This window comes from Mercenaria mercenaria, chromosome 15, assembly GCF_021730395.1.
Source record: "Mercenaria mercenaria strain notata chromosome 15, MADL_Memer_1, whole genome shotgun sequence".
NCBI lineage: Eukaryota > Metazoa > Mollusca > Bivalvia > Venerida > Veneridae > Mercenaria > Mercenaria mercenaria.
The window spans coordinates 50,399,631-50,412,771 of NC_069375.1; the positions used below are offsets into that span (position 1 = coordinate 50,399,631).

At 35.8% G+C, this 13,141-nt stretch overlaps 1 protein-coding gene across 1 annotated transcript in view; it reads left to right on the forward strand.

Moving 5' to 3' along the window:
• LOC123554294 (E3 ubiquitin-protein ligase PPP1R11-like) overlaps window positions 1–13,141 on the forward strand; it is a 49,876-nt gene that overhangs the window by 25,495 nt on the left and 11,240 nt on the right. Inside the window, exons 2-3 of the mRNA XM_045344344.2 lie at window positions 8,567–8,678; window positions 11,612–11,731. Of these exons, the coding sequence (XP_045200279.2) occupies window positions 8,567–8,678; window positions 11,612–11,731 (232 nt within the window). The remainder of the gene's footprint in view (window positions 1–8,566; window positions 8,679–11,611; window positions 11,732–13,141) is intronic.

The window sequence follows — 13,141 nt, forward strand, 5'->3', positions numbered from 1 at the left end:
AAGTCAATCCGAATGTGCAGAACTACCTTAGAAATATTTTTATTGTCATAAAAACTTGTCATTCTGTCTTGGAACATACAATTAAATACATAATACAACTTTTGTAAAACAATACTAATATTAAGTAAAATACTAACATTCAACAATGGTTTAGAACCTTCATTTTATAGAAACATAATGACAAGCCGTCACAAAAACATTAAAAGTGAGATACACAAAAATTGTTGTTATTATTAAATGTGTTTAACTGGTCATCTACAAACAGTAACTAGTATATGACAAAATTTAATGTCTTTGGTATGTAGCATCATGTAGTGGGCCCAACTAAACTCAGGTGAGCGATATAGGGCCATCATGGCCCTCTTGTTTGTTTTTAGGCTGGCGATTTATTCGCCAGACTATTATAACCATAAATCGAGATTCCACAAAGTTCAACAAAAGTTCAAAGGTGCTGAGACTGACAACACAAAATAAAATTTCAATTCAAATAGTTCGCCACGTTTATCAGTTTTGCCATAGAGTTGTATAAAGATTGTTAAACTTACCTGTTTCAATAAATCTATTTGCTTGAACATGTTATAATAATGTTTTATTTATCTAACGGTAAATACTTGAAAGATAATATTAGAAAATATTACATAATGATGGTAAATTAATTCGCCCCTATGAATGAAATGTCTGTATGAATGGAACTTTTTCGTAACTCGACACTGTTGACCGTTTCGTTATAGATTATGACCCCGGTCTGTAAATAGCTAATTAAACAAACGCTGGTTCCGAGAAACAATTGTTGATATGAGTTATACTGCGCATTATTCGACGACCTGACTTAACATGGAAAATAAGAAATATGAAATATCAATTAAAATGAACTTAAAGTGATATGAGTTATGTCAGGTCTTATATTTAGGGCTAAAGTTATAAGAATCTATTCTTTCAGATCATTTGCTATAGGTACTACAGGACGTAATCGTTGCATGGAATTGCCACAGTAACGTGAGAAGAAACAAATGACCACTTACTGTTGACTGTTTCGTTATAGATAATGACACCGGTCTGTAAATAGCTAATTAAACAAATGCTGGTTCCAAGAAACAGTTGTCGATATGAGTTATACTGTGCATTATTCGACGACCTGACATAACATGGAAAATAAGAAAGATGAAAAATCAATTTAGATGAACTTAAAGTGATATGTGTTATGTCAAGTCTTATATTTAGGGCTAAAGTTATAAGAATCTATTCTTTCAGATCATTTGCTATAGGTACTACAGGACATTATCGTTGCATGGAATTGCCACAGTAACGTGAGAAGAAACAAATGACCACTTACTGTTGACCGTTTCGTTATATATTATGACCCCGGTCTGTAAATAGCTAATTAAACAAAAGCTGGTTCCGAGAAACAATTGTTGATATGAGTTCTACTACGCATTTTTCGACAACCTGACATAACATGGAAAATAAGAAATTTGAAATATCAATTAAAATGAACTTAAAGTGATATGAGTTATGTCAGGTCTTATATATAGGGCTTAAGTTATAAGAATCTATTCTTTCAGATCATTTGCTATAGGTACTACGGGATGTAATCGTTGCGTGGAATTGCCACAGAAACATGAGAAGAAACAAATGACCACTTTCTACGAGTTGTGTACCTAAAGAGCGTACATGCTATATATATATATATATATATATATATATAAATCACCAAGCCCGTAAATCTGGGCAGATTCTTTTCAATTCCAGTACCGTTAGTCTGCCCACTTTTACGGGTACATCTGCCCACTTCTACGGTCCTTTACGGATTGAATCTAATGATGAAACGTATATCTGCCCACTTCTACGGTATAGTAAAGTTATATATATATATATATATATATATATATATATATATATTAGTGGACTTGCTGTGGCATGTGCGTGTTCGTTTGTACTGCTAGGCGCTTTGCCGTAATTGGTCTGGTATATTGTGGTGGTGATTTAGTTCGTATTAATTAATTCTCTCTACTATATAATAATTTATAATGCGAACTTGTATCCTAGCGGATCTCACGTATGGGAAAGTCAACTGTTCTGAATATAATTATATCCTTAACGCAAATTATCTATATATATTCAATGTATCCTCGAGATCCAGTTAACTTTCAGAGAGAGAAAATATAGCTTCTCTGGTCCCAATCAGTTATAAAGACTAAAAAGTCACTACTGATTTGTGAGACATGAAAACAGAGATTTGAGTATATATATGCAAATGTTGAACCAGTACGAATGTGTAGTACAATTCGGGCTCGTTTATAAAGCAGTATCGAAACTAATCTTATCGGGTTAGTGGACTTGCTGTGGCATGTGCGTGTTCGTTTGTACTGCTAGGCGCTTTGCCGTAATTGGTCTGGTATATTGTGGTGGTGATTTAGTTCGTATTAATTAATTCTCTCAACTATATAATAATTTATAATGCGAACTTGTATCCTAGCGGATCTCACGTATGGGAAAGTCAACTGTTCTGAATATAATTATATCCCTTAACGCAAATTATCTATATATATTCAATGTATCCTCGAGATCCAGTTAACTTTCAGAGAGAGAAAATATAGCTTCTCTGGTCCCAATCAGTTATAAAGACTAAAAAGTCACTACTGATTTGTGAGACATGAAAACAGAGATTTGAGTATATATGCAAATGTTGAACCAGTACGAATGTGTAGTACAATTCGGGCTCGTTTATAAAGCAGTATCGAAACTAATCTTATCGGGTTAGTGGACTTGCTGTGGCATGTGCGTGTTCGTTTGTACTGCTAGGCGCTTTGCCGTAATTGGTCTGGTATATTGTGGTGGTGATTTAGTTCGTATTAATTAATTCTCTCAACTATATAATAATTTATAATGCGAACTTGTATCCTAGCGGATCTCACGTATGGGAAAGTCAACTGTTCTGAATATAATTATATCCCTTAACGCAAATTATCTATATATATTCAATGTATCCTCGAGATCCAGTTAACTTTCAGAGAGAGAAAATATAGCTTCTCTGGTCCCAATCAGTTATAAAGACTAAAAAGTCACTACTGATTTGTGAGACATGAAAACAGAGATTTGAGTATATATATGCAAATGTTGAACCAGTACGAATGTGTAGTACAATTCGGGCTCGTATATAAAGCAGTATCGAAACTAATCTTATTGGGTTAGTGGACTTGTTGTGGCATGTGCGTGTTCGTTTGTACTGCTAGGTGCTTTGCCGTAATTGGTCTGGTATATTGTGGTGGTGATTTAGTTCGTATTAATTAATTCTCTCAACTATATAATAATTTATAATGCGAACTTGTATCCTAGCGGATCTCACGTATGGGAAAGTCAACTGTTCTGAATATAATTATATCCCTTAACGCAAATTATCTATATATATTCAATGTATCCTCGAGATCCAGTTAACTTTCAGAGAGAGAAAATATAGCTTCTCTGGTCCCAATCAGTTATAAAGACTAAAAAGTCACTACTGATTTGTGAGACATGAAAACAGAGATTTGAGTATATATATGCAAATGTTGAACCAGTACGAATGTGTAGTACAATTCGGGCTCGTATATAAAGCAGTATCGAAACTAATCTTATCGGGTTAGTGGACTTGCTGTGGCATGTGCGTGTTCGTTTGTACTGCTAGGCGCTTTGCCGTAATTGGTCTGGTATATTGTGGTGGTGATTTAGTTCGTATTAATTAATTCTCTCAACTATATATATATATATATATATATATATATATATATATCGTAAAATTATAAAATGACTTAACACGCTCGCTTAGTTTTTCTTAAATTTTAATATAAAAGTCACAAACTAGTTCGTTCCGCCGTGAATGGCTCATCATGTGTCTAAACATATAACATATATATATTTTTGGGGGGGGGGGGGTGGAGGAAGGGCTATTTCTATACTAAATTCATTTTAGAAACATTCGAATGGCGAATGCTGAAAGATATATTGTAAAAAGTGCTTTGTCACCATTTTGTTTAAAGGGTGGGGCATAGATGTAAGCAATTTTTGTTTAAACACACGTTTTTAACTGAATTTTAGGTTATATTAAGATAGTGGACCCGTATTAAATGGTAGTGTTTAACAAAATCAATGCATTAATTGATACAGTCCTGAAGTTAACATTGTTTCGCACTGTGTTGCATCTTTAAACGACTTTTACCGTGTCGTTGTTGTTTGATTGTTTTTTTTTATTTGTTAATCTTGTATAAATTGTTTTTTCCTCCAGCCTAAACAGAGACACATTTCAAAGTGATAGCCATTGCACAAAACGATCGCAGAGAAGTCATTTGATCTCATATTTTTAGCCCACCATCATCAGATGGTGGGTTATTTCCGTGGTCCGTCGCCCTTCCGTCCGTTAACAATTTCTCGTTATCGCATCTCCTCAGAAACTACCAGTGGGATTTTGACCAAACTTTGTCAGAATGATGTATTGGTACCCTAGTTGTGTCCCCCTGAAAATCAGACTGGTTCAACATTTTTTTAGTGAGTTATGGCCCTTTGTTTATTTCTATAATTTACATAGATTTATATAGGGCAAAACTTTGAAAATCTTCTTGTCCAAAACCACAGAGCCTAGGGCTTTGATATTTGGTACGAAGCATCATCTAGTGGTCCTCTACCAACATGATTCAAATTAATTCCCTGGGGTCTAATTTGGCCCCGCCCCGGGGGTCACACGGTTTATAAAGACTTATATAGGGAAAAACTTTGAAAAACCTCTTGTTCAAAACCACAGGGCCTAGGGCTTTGATATTTTGAAAGTGACGTCATCTAGTGGTCTTCTACTAAGATTGTTCAAATTATCCCCCTAGGGTCAAATATGGCCCTGCCCCGGGGGTCACATGGTTTACATAGACTTATATAGGGAAAAACTTTGAAAATCTTCTTGTCCAAACCACAAAGCCTAGGGCTTTGGCATTTGTAATGTAGCATCATCTAGTGGTTCTCTACCAAGTTTGTTAAAATTATCCCCCTAGGGTGAAATATGGCCCCGCCCTGGGGGTCATATGGTTCATATAGACTTATGTAGGGAAAAGCTTTTAAAATCTTCTTGTCAATAACCTACAACATTCGACTTTTGACCACATGTATGGTTTTGAGTGGATGAACCTTGACATGAGTTGACCTTGATTTTGACCTAGTGACCTACTTTCACATTTCTGTAGCTACAGCCTTCAAATTTGGACCACATGCATAGTTTTGTGTACCGAAACAAACTTTGACCTTTACATTGACCTGGTGACCTACTTTCACATTTTTGAAGGTACAGGCTTCAAATTTGGACCACACGCATAGTTCTGTGTTCCGAAATAAAATTTGACCTTGATTTTGACCTAGTGACCTACTTTCACATTTCTCAAGCTACAGCCTTCAAATTTGGACCACTTGCATAGTTTTGTGTACTGAAATAAACTTTGACCTTAAGATTGACCTAGTGACCTGCTTTCAAATTTCTCAAACTACAGCCTTCAAACTTGATACACATGCATAGTTTTTTGTACAAAGAACTTTGTCCTTGAAATTTATCTGGTGACCTACTTTCACATTTCTCAAGCTACAGCTTTCGAATTTGGACCACATGCACAGTGTTGTGTACAGAAATGAAATTTGACCTTGAGCTAGTCAATAAGTCTTGAAATTTGGAAGACTCAAAAATGAAACCACAAAGTATTGCGTAACAATTGTAAAACACAAAATAAAATTGTCGATAACAATTGTTCTTGCGAGCCTCGTGTAAGAGAATTTAATCGGACAGAAATTAAGCTCCAACTCTTAAGAATTATAGCCTTGCTCTATGCATTCAAAAAGAACAATAGGGCAGAAGTAAAACCTACCTACATTTCTTCCAAACTTTATAAACTAAAGAATAAATGCAAAATCAAGAACTTTTACAAAATGTAACAAAGTATTTTCAAAGATGTCTAAACATTCACCCTTCGGGTTAAATTCATTTTAAACAGCAAGAAATGGCTAATCAAATGAAAAATTCCCGCTGCACGACAAATCAGTGATAATAAGTATTGAAAAAAAACAACAGTTTATCTTACTTGAAAAAAGGAATATAATGAACAAAGTTTGGTCCTAGTTGGGCTTGAACCTACGCCTTCCTGAAAAATTAGTTAAAGTAGTCTTATGGTAGGAATGGAACTCTTCAAAAAAAGAGGTACACTATTATGGGTCTGTCAGTTTTCTTAGTCATCGTATTAGGGAAGGAACAGGACTAGACCATAATCATTAACAGTCCGGTTTGTAGTGGGTTTCCCTTATACCGACAAGAAAATCACCCCACCTGATCTGTGTTCATACATGATGTGTTTGTGTGTGTGCGTGCGTGGGTGACGGGGGGCGCTTTGCATATCGAAGTGTAGATGTTGTGTTTGTTACCTTTATACTTTATCTGATATTATGTCCCTCAATGTTTATTATTGCTTCTTTATAAATATATATAAACGGTTATAGCACACCAATTGCCCAATAATAACGTGAACCCAGGTTCATGATCGAAAAACTAGAATCAACAACCGACGAACATAAAACCAAGTTTTTCGAATACTTACCCATAAATTATTTTCGAGCGAAACATAAGATAACGGGCGTTAACCATAGTTTACGCCCGTGAACCCAGGTTTAAACTAGTTTTTTTTATGAATTATGAATTTCGGTCGTTAATATAAGTTCACGAGTGTGAACCTATGTTTGCGGGCATAATCCAGGGTTCACGAGTGTAAACCATAGTAAACATAGGGTTCACGAGTGTAAACCATAGTAAACATAGGTTCAAGCCCGTAAACAATGGTTCACGGCAATCCAATAATCCAGTAATTACATTCTTGGTCGAAAAACTAGGATTATCCAATACTAACATATTTTTGAGTGAAAAGATAGGACAACAGGTGTAAACCATAGTGTACGCTCTTAAACCCATGTTTATGTTCAATAAACTAGGTTTCTCAATTGAACTTTAACTTGGGTTTACAAACGTGGACCTATGTTTACGAGTGTGAACTATGGTTTACGACGTTATCCTTTGTTTTCGCTCGAAAGAATAGGTTTACATGCTTTTAAGTTTGAAAAACCTAGTTTATCCATGGTTAATCCTAGTTTTTCGACTGTGAACCTGGGTTCATGTAATTATTGGACAATTTCTATACATGTCACGTCTGTAAACTATGGTTCAAGGTCATAGACCTAGGCTCACGTTCGTATACAGGGGTTCAAGATTCGTTAACGCGGGTTCACACCCGAAATTCATGGTTGATTTTTTAATCCTAATATATCGACCGCAAACCATGGTTTACATTTGATAAACTACGTTTCTCGAATAAACTATGAATTTTGTTCATGATCTTATGTGGTTTGATTGGATTACGTTCTCGGAAACTGGCTTTTTTGTAAGATATTAATTTTTGTGGTTTCAGATTCCGAAGTGAGCATTATGACTGTGGTGTTTGTCTCACTAATTATGTTATCCCCAATAAAGCAAACACAATGTATTTTTTCACCATCTGTAGTCTGTAATATCCTTACACTACCTTCACAAATTAATCAAGATGGCTCATCACATCAATACCCTATGCTCACCTTAGTTTGATATGGAAAACCCATAATATCTAAGATTTTGCAAACATCTTTCCCACACAGATTTCATCCAGTGTTTTGTGGTAGCCAGCCTTTCTGTACTTTCAGTACTTTGATTAACCTACAACATTAAAATTTGGACCACATGTATAGTTTTGAGTGGCTAAATGAACCTTGACATGAGTTGACCTTTATCTTGACCTAGTGACCTACTTTCACATTTTTGAAGGTACAGGCTTCAAATTTGGATCACATGCATAGTTTTGTGTTCCGAATTAAACTTTGATTTTGGCCTAGTGACCAACTTTTGCATTTCTCAAGCTACAGCCTTCAAATTTGGACCACATGCATAGTTTTGTGTACCGAAATGAATTTTGACCTTGATATTGACCTAGTGACCTACTTTCACATTTCTCAAGCTACAAGCTTCAAATTTGGACCACATGCATAGTTTTGTGTTCTGAATTGAAATTTGACCTTGATTTTTACCTAGTACCTACCTTCACATTTCTCAGGCTACAGCCTTCAAATTTGAAGCACATTCGTAGTTTTGTGTACAGAAATGAACTGTGACCTTGAAATTAAATCTAGTGATCTACTTTCACATTTCTTAAGCTACAGCTTTCAAATTTGGACCATATGCACAGTTTTGTGTACTGAAATGAACTTTGACCTTGATTTGACCTAGTGACATATTTGTGCTTTGCTCATAGCACATTCATATATTGACCAATCTCTTTGATATTTGGTATGTGAGTACCTTGTATGGAGCCAAAATTACCATTTGGTATTAGAGGTCACTGGATCCAAGGACTGTGATGACCTGGATTCTGACATAGTTACCGACTTTTATGATTTTGAGCTAGTCTTGAAATTTGGAACGTTCAAAAATGACTCAATGGTGGGCGCCAAGATCACTCTGTGATCTCTTGTTTCTTTATTGTTTCAGAGAAGAAGTCCGACGTTGCAACTAAAATTACGTAAACCAAAGAATGATAAAAAGGTGAAATGGACAAATGAAACAGTGGACAACGAACACTTGAATAAAAAGAAGTCAAAATGTGAGTATATCAGTAATCTACAGTTAGACCTGTGTAAGCAGTCACCTCTTTAACTGTTACCCTTCTAAATTTCTAAAATGGACCGGTCCATCATTCAATTTGGGCAGTACCACTTTTTAGCTCACCTGTCACATAGTGACAAGGTGAGCTTTTGTGATCACCCTTCGTCCGTCGTCAGTCCGTGCATCCGTCTGTGCGTGCGTCCGTCAACAATTTCTTGTCTGCACGATAGTGGTTTCATTTATGATTTTATTTTAACCAAACTTGCACACAACTTGTATCACCATAAGATCTCAGTTCCTTTCTTGAACTGGCCAGATCCCATTATGGGTTCCAGAGTTATGGCCCCTGAAAGGGCCAAAATCAGCTATTTTGACCTTGTCTGCGCAATAGCAGCTTTATTTATGATTTGATTTTTACCAAACTGGCACACAACTTATATCACCATAAGATCTTGGTTCCTTTCATGAACTGGCCAGATCCCATTATGGGTTCCAGAGTTATGGCTCCTGAAAGGGCCAAAAATAGCTATTTTGACCATGTCTGCACAATAGCAGCTTCATTTATGATTTTATTTTAACCAAACTAGCACACAACTTGTATCACCATAAGATCTTGGTTCCACTTTTGAACTGGCCAGATCCCATTATTGGTTCCAGAGTTATGGCCCCTGAAAGGGCCAAAATCAGCTATTTTGGCTTTTGCAGCCATATAGAGACTTCATTTATGGCTTTATTTAATACAAACTTCCAAAATATCTTCAACAACAATAAATCTTGGATTCCATGACAAATTAGATCCAATCGTAGGTTCCAGAGTTATTTTATATCTGATTACCTCCCCTGATTGTAGTCAAAATGGATTTATATCAGTAAGTACTTATAGGACTTATTTGAAATTTCATTGTTGTCATTAGTTGGACTGAGCCAATCAAAGTAGACACATATGGACTGATTTTATGTCAAATTACCTCCCTTTATTTCAAATTAAAATGGGTATATCTCCGTAACTAATGAAGATACTGATCTGAAATTTCATTTATTTCAACAGATTTATTTGGCAGATCCTTCTCTTGATCACTTACAATAATTTTCTTTTTAATTACTTCCCTTTTACGTAACTATAAATAGCTTATTTTAGTAACTTTTTTATGATTGGCCTTAGGGAAAAATCGAGACCACTTTTCTGTGGTACAATATGGATGGTACCTCCAATTTTTAGGTGTATTTTGACATATCTGTACTTTGTAAGAATTTTTTTTTCTTTTTGGTTAAATTTCTTTCCTTTTTAGCTTTACTATTCGAAGAATAAGTGGAGCTATCCTACTCACCACGGCGTTGGCGTCACACCTTGGGTTAAGTTTTTCGTACCAGTCCACATTTTGACGAAGTCTTTTGAGATAAAGCTTTGAAACTTTCAACACTTGTTTGCCATCATCATGGCCAGTTATAGGCAAGAGCACATAACTCCATCAAGGATTTTGGCTGAATTATGGCCCCTTTTGACTTAGAAATCATGGTTAAGTTTTTCGTACCAGTTCATATTTTGACACAGTCTTTTGAGATAAAGCTTTGAAACTTTCAACACTTGTTTACCATCACCATGTCCAGTTATAGGCAAGAGCACATAACTCCATCAAGGATTTTGGCTGAATTATGGCCCTTTTTGACTTAGAAATCTGGGTTAATATTTCGTACCAGTCCACATCTTGACAAAGTCTTTTGAGATAAAGCTTTGAAACTTTCAACACTTGTTTACCATCACCATGTCCAGTTATAGGCAAGAGCACATAACTCCATCAAGGATTTTGACTGAATTATGGCCCCTTTTGACTTAGAAATCATGGTTAAGTTTTTCGTACCAGTTCATATTTTTGTAAAGTGTTTGACATATGTTTTTGAAACTTTTATCACTTGTTTAGTATAATAGTCTCTATCTGTAGGAAAGAGAACATAACTCTGTCATCTATTTTGGCTGAATTATGGCCCATTTTGGACTTTGAAATTGGTTCTGTTTCCATACAAGTCCATGTTTTGTCAAAACTGTTTGACATACGGCTTTTAAACTTTGAACACTTGTTTATCATTATGATTTCCATCTGTAGGCAAGAGTACATAACTATTTTGACTGAATTATGGCCCTTTTTGGACTTTGAAATTGGCTCATATATTGCCATTTAGTGCAAGACTTATCGAAATCAAAGTAATACAGGAACATTGTTTGTCTAATCTATTTATTTCTTTTGTCTGAATATCCGTGGAAATATTTTGACACCATTCTTCAATCAATTCTTCGAATAGTCGAGCACGCTGTCATCAGACAGCTCTTGTTCGTTACTGTCCTTTGGATTAGATATTTTTTCTGAGGACCTTCTTGTCCTCAAGTGCAATGATAACAGGTGAGCGATATAGGGCCATCATGGCCCTCTTGTTATTCAAAGAGATGTTCACTGAAAATTTAGTGACTAAATAGGGCACAGTGCAGACCAAGACTAGCTTGCTTGTCCATGCAGGCTGATCTTGGCCTGCACTGGCCGCAAAGGCAGAATCACTTGCTACCAGCAGGCTAAAGGTTAAAATTATCAGCCACATTTTCTTTATCCCAATTTTATATTTTCAGAGCAAATTAACCTGTGTTAAGCAGCAACCAGTCTTAAAAGGCCACTTTTACTCCTTTTATTTTAAATGGATGAGACTGATTGATTTTAAGATAAATTTAGTAGTTTTGATTATTTTTAACACTTAGTCATCTGGGGTCAAAAACTAGGTCAGTTGAGCAACACTTTTTGTTTCACGTGCATACTGGCAGAAATTGTTCACCTTTCTCATCACATTCAGAAAATTATGTCCTGCTGTTACTAAGGGAATAGCAAAACTAATAACAAAATTGAATAAAACCTTTAAAATATTCTTTTTATTTGGGAAATCTTTCAGGTTGTTGTATATATGAGAAACCAAGAATGTTTGGAGAGTCTTCAGATGAGGACGATGACGATTGTACAGGCCACTGTAGAGGTCATAAAGATAAATGTTTTAAAGGTGATTCAGATGAAGGTAAATTAAGGCCACTGTAGAGGTCATAAAAATAAATGTTTTAATGTTAATGTACATCCAGATTAAAGTAAGTAACAACTCAATGTAGAGGTCATAAAGATAAATGTACATCCAGATAAAGGTAAGTAACAGATCTGTGTAGAGGTCATAAAGATAAATGTTTTAATGTTAATGGACATCCAGATGACAGTTAAAGTAACAACTCGATGTAGAGGTCATAAAGATAAATGTTTTAAAGTTAATGGACATCCAGATGAAAGTAACAACTCAATGTAGAGGTCATAAAGATAAATGTTTTAAAATTGATGGGCATCCAGATGAAAGTAAGTAATAGCTCACTGTATAGGCATTGTAGCGAAAAATACAACCTTTAAGTAGGCACTATCTATTTTAGATATATATGTAGCTAACTGCGTCAAAGTATGCAGTCTGAAAAAATATTTTAGATATCATTTTCTGAAAAAAAGTTATTTTAGCTGAAAAAAAATGGTAAAATATCAGGAAAAAATGGAAACAACTTCACTAAAACTTTATTGTAGGCTTAGGTGGCTATGTACATAGTATCTCATGCAAAGCATGCACTTTTTTAGCTCACCTGTCACATAGTGACAGGGTGAGCTTTTGTGATCGCCCTTCATTCGTCGTCCGTCCACAATTTCTTGTCTTGTCCATCCACAATTTCTTGTGTCACCATGAGATCTCATTTCCTTTCTTGAACTGGCCAGATCCCATAATGGGTTTCAGAGTTATGGCCCCTGAAAGGGCCAGAATTAGCTATTTTGACCTTGGTTGCACAATAGCAGCTTCATTTATCTTAAACATTCATCTTAAGGTGGACGGATAGCTCAGTGGTTTGCACACTGGCCTTCCAATCCTGAGGTCGGGGGTTCGATCCCCGGCAGCTACTTGGGAATTTTCAAAAAGGCTTTTCAGTGTACTGGTCAGGAACCCAGGCAATCCTTGCGTGTATCAGTGCTATACACTGGGCACGTTAAAGAACCAGACTGTCTATTCGCAACGAGCTAGGCTAAGTTAGCCGGACAAGCCTGTATCTGATTTCTGATCTCTCTGTCGTGGGGGCTTTGTCTCACTCTGTCCCTCTGGTCAGATCGCTCTGTGTCTGTACTAGTAGAGGATGAATTATGCACCCTGTGAGGCTGCATTTGAACTACATAAAGCGCCTTTGAACGTGAAATTGATCATGAAAAGGGCGCTATATAAATCTGGTATAATAATAATAATAATTTATGATTTGATTTTAACCAAACTTGCACACAACTTGTATCACCACAAGATCTTGGTTCCTTTCTTGAACTGGCCAGATTCCTTTATGGGTTCCAGAGTTATGGCCCCTGACAGGGCCAGAATTAGCTATTTTGACTTTGTCTGCATAAAAGCAGCTTCATTTAT